This window comes from Paramisgurnus dabryanus, chromosome 23, assembly GCF_030506205.2.
Source record: "Paramisgurnus dabryanus chromosome 23, PD_genome_1.1, whole genome shotgun sequence".
Taxonomy (NCBI): domain Eukaryota; kingdom Metazoa; phylum Chordata; class Actinopteri; order Cypriniformes; family Cobitidae; genus Paramisgurnus; species Paramisgurnus dabryanus.
In genome coordinates, this window is record NC_133359.1 from 16,577,908 (window position 1) to 16,594,051 (window position 16,144).

Here is a 16,144-nt window from a genome sequence, read left to right on the forward strand (position 1 = left end):
AAAAGACATTTGTGCTATGGACACGAAAAACTATTTGTAGGAAGCGAAGTAAAAAAGATATTTGTGCTACGGACACGAAAAACTATTTATAGGAAGCGACATGAAAAAGACATTCGTGCTACGGACACGAAAAACTATTTATAGAAAGCGACATGAAAAAGACATTCGTGCCACAGACAGGAAAAACTGTTTATAGAAAGCGACATGAAAAAGACATTCGTGCTTCGGACACGAAAAACTATTTATAGAAAGCGACATGAAAAAGACATTCGTGCCACGGACAGGAAAAACTGTTTATAGAAAGCGACATGAAAAAGACATTCGTGCTATGGACACGAAAAACTGTTCATGGAAAAACGACATGAAAAAGACATTCGTGCCACGGTCAGGAAAAACCATTTATAGAAAGCAACATGAAAAAGACATTCTTGCCACGGACACGAAAAACCGTTTATAGAAAGCGACATGAAAAAGACATTCTTGCCCCGGACACGAAAAACCGTTTATAGAAAGCGACATGAAAAAGACATTCGTGCCACGGACAGGAAAAACCGTTTATAGAAAACGACATGAAAAAGACATTTGTGCTACGGACACGAAAAACTATTTATAGGAAGTGACATGAAAAAGACATTTGTGCTGAATGACACGAAAAAAGCTGAAAATCATGTCCACGAACACAAATAAATAAATCTAATATTTTGTGACTATAACACAACTTGCCTTGAGATGGGTTGCAAAATAATTATTGATATGTCGTTTCTATACAGAAAAACAGTAATGAGAATCTAATGAATACCACCATTGAGAATAATGGGTAAAAAAAATTAAACAGAAACATCCAGATGCAATGCGGTAATGAGACTTCGAGAGAAATGTACCTAACCTAAATAAAAATAATGCAAAAAAATCTGGAAATATTAAAAATCCTAGACAAAATGTTAAATGCACTCACATTTACAAGTATTTTTGAAAATTAGTCTGCTAAATAAATTAAAATATAATATCTTATTTTTTCTCTTTAATTTTAGGATGTAACTTTGACAAGTTTTCATGAGAGTCACCTTTATAGTGAAAATGTGGGGCCATGAACAATATAAGCCAGACAACACCTCTGAGAAAAAGGGTTGGGGGGGTCGGTGGCTACCGCATGGCATCAGAATATTGTGAAACGAAATCAAACTATCTGTCAATAAAACACAGACAGTCACTAGCTGAAGTCAGAGAGGTGATCTCAAGGGACAACCGGCAATTATCTGTCTCTTCTAAAAGTCAATACAAAGCTCTCTACTCGGCCAGATGTCTTGGTTTTCATGAGACGGTTGTATTTTGTTCATCACAATAGACAGGTCATAGATGTTTTTTCTATAGCAACAGCCAGCTGTTACAAGAGTGAACAAATCTGTCGAACAAAAAACATGAATCAGTCAGTTCCTTTGTTGTCGGACTGTCAGCAAGTCTCTGTCTCACAGCCTTTTGCTGCAATGCACACGTTCACAGCCTCAAATGACCATTTTGAGAGATTATGAAATGACCAGTAACATTTTACATGATGTAACATAGACAAAATCTAGATGAATTATAAATATAAGAAGCACAAAGCACCCCACATTCCTACTGTAGTGTGAGAACAGAAGAAGCATTTTTCACGACAACTCACAATGTTATCTACCCGCAGGTAATCGAATGTATCACACAAGGACGTGTACTGGAAAGGCCACGACTTTGTCCCAAGGAGGTGTACGACATCATGCTGGGGTGCTGGCAGAGGGAACCCCAGCAGAGGTTGAACATCAAAGACATCCAGAAAATTCTTTATGCCATGGGCAAAGCCACACCCGTCTACCTGGATATCTTGGGCTAGTGTTTGTTGGAATTCGTTTGTCTGTCTGCGTCAATCCAAAAAAGAGGAACAACCTGGGAATACCCCAAAACGACATGTACCTTACTGCTTCACTGTCAGACACCTACAACCCGGGGATGGACTTAAGTGCCTGCTACTTCTTTCGATACACTGGATAACAGTCTTTAAAAAGCACTTTTACATTTTGTTTACCTGCATATAAAATGTACAGACCTGCGGTAAGAAAAAGAGTCGTACGCTATTTCGTTCTTTTCATTTTGGTAAGAAGAGCCTACTTTTCGATTCTAAGGAAATCCCAACTAAAATATGGAAAACGAAGAAAGATGTGTTTCCTGACTGCTTGAGAAAACTCCCCCTGTGGTTACTTGGTTTTCATTTTATAAAAAAAAATATATTTTTATTTATTTTATTTCTCCGAGTATGGACGTCTGCCATGTTTCCCGCTGAGGGTATCTCAGCTTTTGGATATGACCGCTCGCCGTTGCCACTTCAGATGATTGGCAAGGACTTTTTCGTGGAAAAGCCTTACTGCGTTCTGATCGGCCGGATCTTCTCTTTGACCCTTCTGGAAGTATCCAACAGGGCTTTTAAATACAATGAGGAGCTTTTCGGTGAACGGATTAACTTGAAGGAGCAAAGGATCCACCAATCAATACAAAGGAGTTTATTTAAAAAAAAAATAAGAATGTATATAATGTAAATTTCTGTGTCACAAGCGAGAGTATGTTAAATTATTTCATTTCCTGATTAGATGATTTTAGTTCCTTGGCGTGCTGTTATGGTGAGTAAATTCTATAAATATTTTGATAATATTTCAATGTTTCGTTTTCCATGTCCATAGAATGTATGTCCACATTTTAATTTTTTTTTATTTTTACCTTTTTTTGGGAATATGTGACAAAATGTGACCGAGAAGACTTGAGAATGAAATTTTCACAGAACAAACACAAACACCATGACAGTAAATATCCTTGTCTCACTCCTTGTATTCCAGAGACCATTCGCTTCTGAAGTGACAGTTTTGGAAAAAGTAGATTCCCAAGCAAGAAATCGAGAAAATACTCTCATTCCATTCATTAATTTTCATCTCTTTTGTGAATTATGATTTTGCTTCTTTAAAAATCCATCATAATGTTGTTTTACACACACTCTTGAGTAGTTTAAGAAAAAAAAATTTTAGGCTATTTGCGAAAGCAAGCATGCGCAAACTCATAAATTGCCATTACATCCCGTTGGTACTCTGGTATTACAGTGTTTTCTAAAAATTGACTTTTCATATACAAAATTGCATCAGGTAAAACTGCTGTATTCTTTGCAACCTTCCCTTTGCTGCATCTACAAAGTTATTGTATCCATTAATAGACTCTTTGAATGGAGAATGCAACAAATGTCTGTGAAAGCTGCCAGGTGATATAATTCATCCCTTATAAAAGTTTAACAATGGGAGACTTTGCAAACACAATAATGTGATAATCTCATTGTTTGCCAGAGATGGAGCATTATTGAGACCAAAAGGGCTTATTCAGAACTTTCGTTATTCTGAATTGACAAACGGCAGGATTGTATTGGAGCGTCTCTTTAAAACGGCTTTTGCTAGCTCATGTTTTTCATTCAAGGTGATGTATGGCTCAGTATTTATCTGATGATGAATCTGTAATCATTGCACATGCACTCCGCCAGTTTAAGTCAGCTTCGGCGGATTTGTGAGCACAATATCAGCGATATTTAATACATTTGACCTGTATTTTGCTTAACCCTTAGAAAGAAATGTTAAAGGAACAAACAAATTGTATTTTTATTTTCATTGCAGTGCTAACTTTCCGACAGAATCACCCAAAAATGTGAACTGTCAAAAACTTTTCTCAATCGCTTATCTGAAACCGGAACTTAAATTACTGTTCTGTTGCAATCTCCCCGTCACGATTTGACAGAACATATTTTTGCTTACCTATAATCTCATTCTTCACATCAGGAAAGTTCCCGGTGTGGAGGAAGCGAGTTGCACATTCGTTGATCTTGTTTTGTTGTTTTTTCTGCTCCCCGCGGTGGCCGGATAATTCTCTCCACATCTGTGACAAGAGGGAAATTGTAAAAGTCTTTCCATAACACCGACAGCGATGTGTTTATGTGTGATAAGATGCTTCTCATTTTGATAGCCTATTCTTGTCGGCTGCGGGGCCCTGCTGTAGATATTCACTGACTTAACAATTTTGCCCATGTCGAGTGCACCAAGCTCTTTATGCTAAAAAGCAACAGAAGAGATTTAGACCAAATGCCTGCCTTCCAAATTTTGACGTTTATGAAGTAAACAGGCCTGCCCTCTCCTAGTATCTACATTCAGGACAAGCCCCCAAATCAGACAACAACATTTACAAGAGACACAGTGCTTGTGCAAACTCTCATTTATGTGGCATACCAGATTTTACCCATCAGTCGTACTGCACAGTTGAGCGTTCATGCTAAATTAGGTTCTAATTGGAAGGAAACAGACAAAATGTCACTCTTGGCAACGTCGACAGTTCCCAGATTTGCTATGCAGAATGCATTGTGGTTTATTTCTAAATATGAATAATATGCTAGCATAAACAGTTGCAAATGGGTAGTCTATTATATTTGAATACTGGCTTAGAAGCTCCCTAAAGCAGTAGCATGCTCCATGTCCAATATCTAGCACTATTACATTAATTTAATACTAATGCATTAAAACATTACATTCATGCATACATTGTATAGCTAGCTAGCCATTTCCTCCTCTAATTTTTCACCAAACAAAATCTTTTTATCCTTATGTACCCCTGCCCCTATATGCTTGTAGCTTATATCTGTAACAATTCGAAACATCTACTTGCTTCCTAAAAAAGACTAGAGGTTGTGACTTACTGTTGTGAATTGGTTGAGCTGGTGGCTCCAGAAGATTGTTTGAGTCATTGACTGTATAACTGTGACTAACAGGGTTGAAAGAGTCAAACATTTTCTCTGCGATTGTTGTTCAATGACCCGTGAAAGGTGGATTATACAAACGCAGAGAGGAGGGGCAGTGGGAGCCTGCATCTATATCACCCGAAGCTGTCGGAGAACCGAGGCGAACTGAATTAGTAAATTCTGTAAATGAAGTAACGCGGGCCGCAGCTGGTTCAGAGAGGAGCATCAGAGGAAGCGGTGTGACAGCCGGTCGACGGTGCGACAGCCACAGGGGTTGCCGCGACTCTAATGACTTCACCTCGAAGAAATAGGTGGAAATTACCAATGAAATGAGTTTTTGGCCTGGGCTTTTAGATATCCCTTAAATATGATGGCCAGTCTTGCGGTAATCCCCCCGAGGCATTGAAAAGTGTGGTTGTGTGTGAGAAAGAGAAGGGTGGGAAAGATGAATCAGTGAAGGTCAAACACTAACAGAGGGAACGAAAGAGCCACAGCGCTGTCTGTTGGCAGGCTAACAAAGTTGAGTTAAGAATTCAGGGCTGCGAGAGAGGCAGAATCCCTCTCTCTCTTTTCTCCCACCCGATGCCATGGCAGTGAACAGGCGCAGGGCGATTGATGAGAGGTTTAAGACCTTAATCATGAGAAGAAGGAGCGAGGCAGGAAGCTGGAACATTATGGCTGGAATGAGCTCTCTTTCAACACTTCATAACCCAGCAGAAGGGCTGAAATACCTCGCCACTGTCACGCTTCGCTGCTGATCTCAGATCAGCCTTCTCCTCATCCATTTATCCTACCTTCTGCGGGCCCGGTTTACCAAGCATTTAGCAAATTCAAGACTGCCTTACTGGGGCAAAACGAGGAAGAAAAAGTATAATTGGCCAAGCTCAGGCAAAAGCGCTAAATCGAATGCGTAAATACCCACATTTGCAGACAGAATGTTCTAACGCGTCACGTTCGAACCTTTTTCTGAATTACAGCCTTTGATATATTTTTCTGCAAGGCAAAACTAATCCAGGCGTACCACCTTTAGAAACCAGTAACAACCCCATCAAATTAGCCAGGCAGTTTTAAAAACTAATTTAGCACCCCGACCCTTGATGCGGCCACCTGGAGCATTAATCTTGGCGAGATGCAGTCACGCTACATATCTTACTGATTGAATCTTTTTACCCAAATTGTAGCGGCTGCAGATCTTGAGCCTTCACCGTCACACGCTTCAAAACATACCTGCAGGATAAAACTCTTCATTGCCTTCAACACATTTAATTAAAGATCTGTATCGGATTTGAAACCCTTCTCTTAAATTACAAATGAGACTACTAGAACAAGTCCTTATCTATCTCTGGTGCGTTGCAGATTAAGTACTCCTAATGTACTCTGGAAAAAAGCATTTGAAACCCACAGTTGCTCGTGCATCATTCCGCTGATAATATGAATGATGACGCATGACGATTTGTACATTTGAAGCAGTGATATGGCTCTAATACCAAGCGAAATCCCTTAGAATGGACAAGCTGTGATTTTAGCCCTTGACTCAGCTCACACTGCAGATGCTGCTGTTTTGGGCACATGGACAAGCATGTGAATCTTGTTACTTCAAAGTGCTTCAGAGATCCATAGTTCATGCCGGCAGATCTCCAGAGCAAAACTCGCTTCCAAGGACAATGTTTAACTCGTGGAAACCTGGCTGAATGCAACAGCGGTTTTCTTTAAAAGGCAAGGAAAAAATAACTGCAGCATTGAGACTTCAAATGGAGACGTCACCCAAGAGCAATCTTTTGCATCATCAGCAGAGTTTGACAACTTTATTAACCTTGCTCCTGTGGGTATGCTGACCGGCAACTCATTTGGATGCAAGAAGCATTTTGGATCTTCTCCAGAGTTTTCTGTGTGAACGGTAGATGTAACTGTCTTCACCTTTCCCAAGCTTTAGAGATACACCAAAGGTTCTGTGTGGACACGTGAAGGGTTCAGTCTCTATTTGTCTGCAGTCCTTTCCACAGAAGTGTTTTTTCATTTCCTAATAGAGAATAAGGTCCATTGTTCCGCTAAAGAATACATGTCAATCGTAACAAAAGGGGAGTTTTGTTCGCAGCCCTTGCTCAATCTCTTAAACGTATTATTCTACCTTGTTCCTCTTTGCTTAGACTCTGAAAAAGTTGTTTTACCGGGATGATTACTACAAGGCAGTTTTTTTGTTATTTTGACCCGTGATTGTTTCTTTCACTTGTGCCAGATAATAACCGGAACCCTGTTGGTCTAAGCTCAATATCTAAACGTTTGGATTATTAATCCTCAGCCCTTAGGTCAGCCAACTTTGTGAAATAAACTGCCAGCTGCCAACTCAATATGGAGCCAATAAGTCACTTTATTTTAAAGTTGGAGCCAAGCTTTCAAGTTTGTTGCAACATATTGTGTTTTAAAGAAGTTTGAATGAACCTTAGGTGGTTTGCCGGCGTTTATATAGCTGGCAAAAACCACCTTAATAATCTTGATAGCTAGTCAACACCACTATGCCTACACCACTAAACCACTCTAGGCTTCTTAAGCCACTTTCAGCAGGGCTGTAATTTTAAAGGCGTAACTCCCACAAATTTTGACAATGATCTGAAGGCTTCGGAATCAAACGGCCATGAGACTCAGACACACCGATGGCTCTCTTGCTGAAGGACCAACTGCAGAGAAGCAGCTTTAAATGTCCTCATTAGCGCCACAGCTAACAGCAGAAAACCCCTGCAGGGTTAAGTGGGTGATAGCAGTAACCTGCCCGTAGAATAACCTAACTAAATATAGCATCTTGAGAAGGAAACGCCGCACTAAATTCTGACTCACTCCACGCAGTCTACAATTTGCCTCAAAGTGACACTTTGGATCACAGCGAACACACACAAGACCACCGCTACACATGACATCACAAGTTTAAACCAGATTCTTGCAAACTATCATCTCACTGCAGCATATGAAGATGACTGACTGAGTCACTGTAAAAGTGTGTCATCTGACCTTTTAGTTTCGATAAAATCTCAAACTATTACAGGCCGATGATGGAGCTGACATTACAGTTCATGATGCATTTAGCCTATTTACCATACAGTTATGTCATTTAGCATTCAGATTTTTTATGTGTCCCTTTCTCAAATCAGAAAGCCAGTAGTGAGGAGGAAATGGTGAAGCCGGCTTTGTGTCATCTTTTATTTTGTCACATTTTATCATTTGCAACCAGATAAATACATGTAAACATACATGTAGACCCTTGATACTAAATGTACATTCACAACGCTGCCAGCGAGAGCGTCAAAAAAACGCTCCGGCTGCCATGCCAATGATGGTATAGAAAAATAGTAGTGGACGCTCAAATGCATTTTCTGAAATCCTCTCAAGCGGAGGTTTCCGCCTTCTGATTGGTTGCCCCCGAACATTTCCGCCTTTCGATTGGTTGCTCCCGAACCACGTCATAGCACATTACCATAAAGTTAAGCTGATTTGTACTGTCCGCGACGCTTACACTGTGCAAGACGCGCTGCTGCTTTCCGGAGCTTGCTGCTGGTTCTCATTAAATAGGAAATGATTTCCGAAAACGTTTACGCTCTCGGCGGTGGCGGTATAAATGCACAGTTACATATGGGCATTGTTTATTGAGGGTGTTTGTTGACAGGAAGAGAAAAAAAGTTCAGGAATAATTAAATGGCCTTAGATTGTGGTAAAAGCAATGTATACATACGTCTTGGAAGCAGTATTACTTCAAGCAACTTTACATCTATCATTCTATTTAATGCAGAGATGTTTTAGGCATAGTTTACAAGTAAGGATCGATTACATGAACTGACTTTTTTGCATGTTGAAAAGAGCTGATACAAGGAGCGCGCCATTAAGTATCTGATTTTATAAAGTGTTAATAAGATTAGATTTTTAAGTTTTGTTTGAACTGGCTTTGTTAGTTTAGTTTTTCATTCTTCTAAAAGACAGAAACACTGTAAAAAAAAATGCAGCGTAATGTTAAAACTACTTGGTTTAAGTTTTGGCTTGTGAAACGTTGACATAACTTACAAAGTCAAGTTGAAATTGTTTGACTTAATTTTTTAAGTTAAAGTAACATCATTAAGTATTGATTTGACAAAAATGCTGTCTATTTTTACATTGTAGGTATAGTCTAGTTAGCATTGTTAAGCCTGATACTTCTATTGCCTAGCCTGACGTGCACCTTTTAAAAAATTTACCGTAAACCGCGTCAATTCTACGTAGCATGCAAGTACTGTGATTGGTCTGCTAGAACGCTCCCTGATGTCAAAACAATCTGACGCACTAAATGTCACTGTGTTTACCGCCATCCCTGCTAATGCTTCTCCAACAACGTAAGCTGCGTCCCAAATGGCGGATTACCGTTGTCGTTGAAGTTTATTACTTCAGGTTCTATTTAAGAAAAGCAACATTTAACTGAAATGTGAGAACCTTGATGAAGTATGCGTCGACAACTGTGACTTCCGGGAGACGCACCCTTCACATCTGGGCGTGGATGCATCCCAGGAAAATGGCACGAATAGTCCCCTTATGACTAGCGGACTCACAGTGGCCGCCACATGCGTGTATCCGTTAAGGTTTGAAAAGGGTACTCATTGTGTTACATCACAAAAGTGTAGGAAGACTGGCGTGTTTAGGGTGCCATTTGGGACAGGGCCGTACTGTCCACAACAAGCTAGCCTTTTGCCTTGATACTGTAGATTACACCAGTAACATGCCCATGGACACTGTTAACTAGCGGTCTGCATGTGTAATTCCACTTCGACACAAAAGTATAAATGAAAACTGTACTTTCTTCACCTTGACTCAACCAGTGGCATAAGTTTAATAAAATACTGTCTGTTTGTCCAACTGATGGCTGCTGAAAATCTCATTGGTTTCAGTATTAACTCTTTTCCTGCCATTGCCAACTCATCAATTAAGAGGAAATGCTTCCCTGCCAATGACGAGTTATTCCGCCCATCCATATTTTCGCTATTATCCACCAGGTTTACCCACTTATAAAACCTGGAAGTATTTACTTCAAACAGTTCAAACTCTGTGTATGTTTTGATCATTGCTCTGAATCTGATCTTTGTCAAAAGTAAAAAAAAAACGCAATTATCTCAGCTCTTAAATCTCTGCTCAAAATGTGGTATTTTTGAAGAAACCTACTATTTGATAGGTGATAAAAAGAGACCTAATGAAGGTAGGATGTTTTTTTAGTGGAAAGCAGAGACTCTGTTCTTTAATTTGATATATTGTATGTTTATATATTTGAAGAAGAACATTATCTGGAAAGCATTAAAGTTTGGTGAAAATTATAAAAAATGCTGGCGCTGACTGGCAACCTTTTTTAAAACACTTGCAGGGAAAGAGTTAAAATCATGAGTCTTTCCATCCCTCACATGGCCACAGAAGAGGTTTTTACAAAATCCACCACAATATGGAAAGATAAACAAACAACTGTACAATCTTTGTTGTTTCAACTTGGATCAGTTCTTAGAATCGATTTTCCAAAACGAAAACTGATGATTAAATATTGACAGTGTTCTTTCTTTTATGAACTCCGTTAGAAACTCATTGCAGTGAATTTTCTTTTTGTATCAAAACCATTCAAATCCCTCTATTACTAATACTGTAAATCTTGTAATGAAAGCCATAAATGCAGTAGTTTGATATTTGAAGCCATATGAAGAATGAAAGTAGGAAAAATGTTTCAGGTGTATGTACACATACATTCTGTTCTGTTCTGTCCACCTACACTGAGCTAAATCCAATTGAAAGTAGAAAAATCCACAATGGGAACAGACATTTCAGTCCTTGTTTTAACAGCTAAACACGGCTATATTAAAGTCTGCAGGCAACAGGGATTCTCTCATCTAAAAATCATGCCTTTCCATGTATTGTTTTGTCCATCTTTTCATCTCTCAAACATCCTGGCCCTCCAGGTAGTACACGCAATGGACATCTTATTGTCAGGTTGGCCGGGCTCTAACGGAGAGCCGGGTCAGGGATCTGGAATCCAGGGAGAGGCGATGGAATGGTAATCACAAATGTAATAGTACCCTGTGTTTGTATTAACCTGTCACAGTGCGGGTGGATTATGGCGGAAGAGAAATATATTACGACAGGGCTGTATTGTAACAAAACAGCCTCGAAGCCGTTTTTCAAATGGATGCTTTCTTCAACAGCTTATTTGTATTGATGTTATACAGGTGGCACAGTATATACAAGGCTTAGGCGAGTCATTAGCAATATTCGAACGTGTCATTATAATTGTAATATTCATCTTTCAACTAATTTCTAATATATTTCTCTTCCCGTGAATTGTGTGTGAGACAAATCTGTTGCAATATTAAACCGTGGGAGTCGTGTAAGCTACACATCTGTATGCATCTATTTACACACGCGGTGTTTGAGGACAGCGGCCGGGCGAGTTGAGGATCAAACGTCTTAATATTTATGTGTGTGACGAGTGCTGATATTTTGTGTTTTCATGCCATCGCTCTGTGTACGGTTTAACTTTGTGACACCCTCTGGCATCTACAGTAATGTATTTTCCATCTGAGAAGTGTGCCGACTCGACAGTTTCTCTTGACTATTTCTCTTATCGTGTCCGAACCCTCGTTGGAATGATGATGGACGAGGTGTGGGAAAAAAATTCACGGTTCCTCTGTTTGTATCTCATCGTTAATCCACCTGTGTTCTGTTTACTTCTCCATCTATAAACTAAAACAGTTGTAACTAACTATGTATCCTACGATGATTTATGTAGACTTATTCTATAAATAAACTGAAAAAATACACCTGCTTTTGTGTTTGATTATATATAAATATAAAATTGTCATATATATGTATATATATATTGTCCAAATGTAATGCAACTTAATTTTATGTAATGAACAGGTGTTTACAATGTTATAGTACACATTTCTTGTTGTCATAATTTATTTCTATGTTTAAGTGCTACAATTGGGTCCCCAGTGCTTTTATCAACCTAGAAAATGTGAAAAAGATCAACCCAGTAACTTAGTTTTGGTAAACCATTCTCTGCAAGCATGTGAAAAATTGGTCATTGAAATTTGTCTCCCCTTGTGATGTCAGAAGGGGATAATATCGCCCCTTAATCTGCACTATCCAACCACGCACTGTCATACAACATATCTAACAAAATTCCTTTACAAAATTTCAGCTTTTTGCTAAAAAAAATATTTTTAAAGAAAAATACCCATATTTAAGAGTTTATAAGCAGAGAAAAAATATAGATAGGATAAAACGTTTTACATATTTTGTTTGCTTGTTTATTGTTTGTTTGAAAGCAGAGGGTCTGTTCATTCATTTAATATATTTGTATGTTTATATATTTTTAGAAGATTTTCCTGGAAGGAATTGTGTGAAACTTTTGTGGAAAATCACAAAAAATGCTGCATGGGGGAAATGAGTCTCATGCGAATTTATTGGTTTATTTGATGGAGTAACTATTTATTTGTGAACTATTTATTAGTACAATGTCAATTGTTTAAAAACTTAACATTTGAAAGCTTGCTTTATCCTTATGGAGCCCAACATGGGGCCAAACCTATGAATAGATTTATACAGTATGTATGAATACAAATGATTCACCTCATACAGTATGTTGAATTATGTCGTTCTTGACACTCCACACTGCCTGACACAAAGTCATCTGAACAGACAGGGCACCTTTTTTAGATCCCCTAACCCCTTTCGGCTGGTTTGCCATCTGACCTTGAGTGAAATAACTTTTTCCCTGTTCCCACACCGGGCTGAAGGACATGATATAAGTCCTGCTGCCATCACAGCAATATATTACCTGCACCCAAATCACTCTGTATCCACGACAGCCTGTCTCCCAGGAGGCGGCAGTTAGCACCTCCATAGTCAACCGCAGTCTAGTGATAACCTCCTTAGTTGTGACCTTACCAGACAGAGCAGCAGTGTAAAACATGTCTCTTTTAAACTTCACAAAGTGGTGCATTAGATCTTGTTTGGTACATTCTTATGTGGACATTATTTTTCTCAATAGACAGCAACAGAAAAGGCAGACAGTTTGTATTCATTAAATGCTTTAGATGCACATTTATAATTGAAAGGTTCTGTAAAAGGTGCATTGTGCAGGGTTCCCACGGGTCCTTGAAATCCTTTTGTGAATTTGGGGGGAAAAATCAGGAAACATTTCGGGTTATGTATGTAACTGTTGTTCCCTGAGAAAGGAACGAGACGCTGCGTCTCCATTGCCATACTTCCTGCGTCCCTGTTAAGCCGTCTTTGGCAATATTTCAGATAGCGATATACTTCCTGCACCCTGTCTCCGCGTTAAGCCTCACCATTGGTTGATTTTGACATACAAGTTTAGACGCACTTACCCCTGGAGGCGTCCCAAAGTGTCACCGCAGTGACGCAGCGCGAGTTCCCTCAAAAGGGAACTGAACAATGTATCTTAAAAGGTAACATGATCTCACCTTGCTCTCACTTGAAATGTGTCCCCACATTTAGTCCTTTAATTTGAGGGATATTTGACCTGGAAGGTCCTTGATAGGTCCTTGAATTTGAAGTTAGCCAAGGTGTTGGAACCCTGATTGTGGTTTTTATAAAGGACTTTTAAAGGGATAGTTAACTTAAAAATAAAGATTTTGTCATTTACTCACCCTCATGTTGTTTTAAACCTGTATGAGTTTCTTTATTCATTTGAACACAAAATAAGATATTGTATTAAGTGATGTCAAGACGGTACACATTGACTTCCATAGTACTATGTATGGAAGTCAATGGGTAATGAAAATATCTTCAAAATATCAGCCCAGAATTGGTCAAAATATTTACCCCAGCTGTCACTGGGGCAGTACCATTTAAAAATGTCCTAATATGTACCATTAGGTACAGATATGTATGGTACCAAAATGTGCTTTTGAGATACTTATATGTGTTTTTGATGTGTTAATAAGCTTATTTTGGTACCAATATGCACTACTGAGGTACAACTGATGTAACTGATGGTCGCCATGATTTGAAAATGTTGATCCAGGACCAACAATGGTGTTGATCCAGGCACACATGCTACTTGTTGAAATCACATTCACCTGTGAGGTCTAGCTGTAAATCTTTGTCCGAGGGTGTCGTGTCATCATTCTGATCCGGTCTAAAATGAGAGACGGCGGCCTAATAGATCACTAATTTACATGCAGGTGATGGAAGCCGCTGACTTTAATGAAGACAATGTGAGATGAGGAAAGAACATGACGGGTCTCTCATGCTGCACACCAGACGATTGAAGATGAGATGAAGTCAACCTGCCAGTCTAATCTGCAATGACCAGTTCATCACTTTCGCCTTTTCAATTTAGCCCGTGGTGGGAAAGAGATCTTTTACAGGGTGTCCTCGGAGATCTGTGCTTATTGTATATTAGGTGTGCATGTAAGCAATAAGTAGGTCAAGGTAAAAACAGCAGATTTCTGCTGAGCAGGGAGTACCAGAATAATTGCGTGCATGAAAATGACTTTTTCACAGAGATTGACATACAAAACAATAATAAACACAAAATGCAAAAGATTATTTGTTTTCTTTATGCTTTATGTTACAGGTTATGTTACTTTAATTAAAAATTTAAAACATACTACTGATATCTTTAATATTTACTCATGTCAAAGATGTAAAATCAAACTTTGATGCTTCAAATCTCATAAATAGATTATGAGACTTTAGCCTGGATTTTACAGACAGTGTCACATGTAACTATATCAAAATACACACCCACACACACAAAAAGTGTGATAAGACCCTGCCACAATAAATTACATTAACGTTAATGTGTGTCATTTCTGCGTGGCATGCAAAACAGAATTGTACAAAGAATGACACATCTTATTTAAAGAAATAGTTTACAGAAAATTGAAAACTACCCCGTAATTTACTTACCTTAATGCCATCCTAGGTCTCTATGACTTCCTTTCTTTAGCCGGATTATCGTGAGTAGTTATTATGTATCGTGATGAAACACTCGCACTTCATCCGAAATCACATACGGTGATATTAGGTACTGAATTAGATGAAGTACCATTAAAACATTATGGATATGGTAGTATGAATGAATTTGAACGTGCTATATCCGCCATATCATTACATCATGTGACATACGTCGTTAGTTAGTCACTAACTGGAATGACGTTAAACAAGTACAATTTAACCAATAGGGAAAGCTGTGTACACGTATTGGCATTTGAATAAAGCCGCGTTATCGCTTTCAGACATTTTTTTATGAAACAACGCCTCTGCTTTGGGGTGGCAGTGGCTCAGTGGTTCATGGAGGTTGTCTATAAATCGGAAGGTTGGTGGTTCAATCCCGGCTCCACCTGACCAAGTGTCGAGGTGTCCTTGAGCAAGACACCTAACCCCAGCCGCTCCCGACGAGCTTGTAAGCTCTTTGGATGGCAATATATAAATTTAGTCCATTTACCATTCTCGTTGGATGACTCCTGTCCCGGGGGCTCATGGGATAGAACATGTACACTTTAGGATCTTGCGGGTCATCTGGGTAAATTTTTCGCCTACTGTTTTTCAAATACTATAAATTCGGACATACTGTACTATTCACCACGTTTTCTGCTTTTCATCTACTATATAGTCTGGAAGTAGTACTGTAGGTGGTTTTGGACAAAGGGTCGGTCACAAGACACACGAGAACCATTGATTGTCTTCACCAATGTAAACACGGCGTTTCACAATTTTTATCTAGATGTGTTTACATTCAAATGCAATTATTTTTCTTTAAATATATTAACCTATTACTAAACTATTCAGAGCTAGGAGGAGCAAGGACATTATTTATTATAATAAATATATGATGTTATAATATTTATTTTGTAAGGAATAATTGACAACGGGCCGTTGAATTTGTAGAAAATTTTTCAATAATTCAAAGGCCCGGATTCAATTATTCCGCTTATACTACAGTAACCATAACTCAAGATATTGATCACATGATATATTTAAAGAGATTCGTCCGGTTTTTGTACTTAAATCATTATTATGAGTAGGACTATTTCTTCCGCGTCTCATCCAACGGCTCTTTTGCTTGTTCCAAAACATCATTTTAAAGCTGGCAATGGAGGCTTGAGCCATTGATAGCCTTTTAATGCAGTTATTAATGAAGTTATTAGAAAGAAAGAGAAAGAAAGAAAAAAAGAGCGAGAGAGAGAGCAAGAGAGAGAGAGAGATTGTGTGAACGAGGCTACCTCTGTGTTATTGCCTCGGAAAATCGTCTGTCATGTTGTTTTTGTTAGTCCATCGGTCTTCCAAGTCTTTGACGTGGAAAGTGCTTACAGTACATTCACACAGGGCGAA

General features: G+C 38.8%; 1 protein-coding gene across 1 annotated transcript in view; it reads left to right on the top strand.

The window, feature by feature from the left end:
* Positions 1 to 11,590, top strand: part of ntrk3a (neurotrophic tyrosine kinase, receptor, type 3a) — a 304,948-nt gene extending 293,358 nt beyond the window's left edge. The window contains exon 17 of the mRNA XM_065291585.2: positions 1,679 to 11,590. Within this exon, the coding sequence (XP_065147657.1) occupies positions 1,679 to 1,864 (186 nt within the window). The 3' untranslated portion in view covers positions 1,865 to 11,590. The remainder of the gene's footprint in view (positions 1 to 1,678) is intronic.
* Positions 11,591 to 16,144: the final 4,554 nt, after the last annotated feature.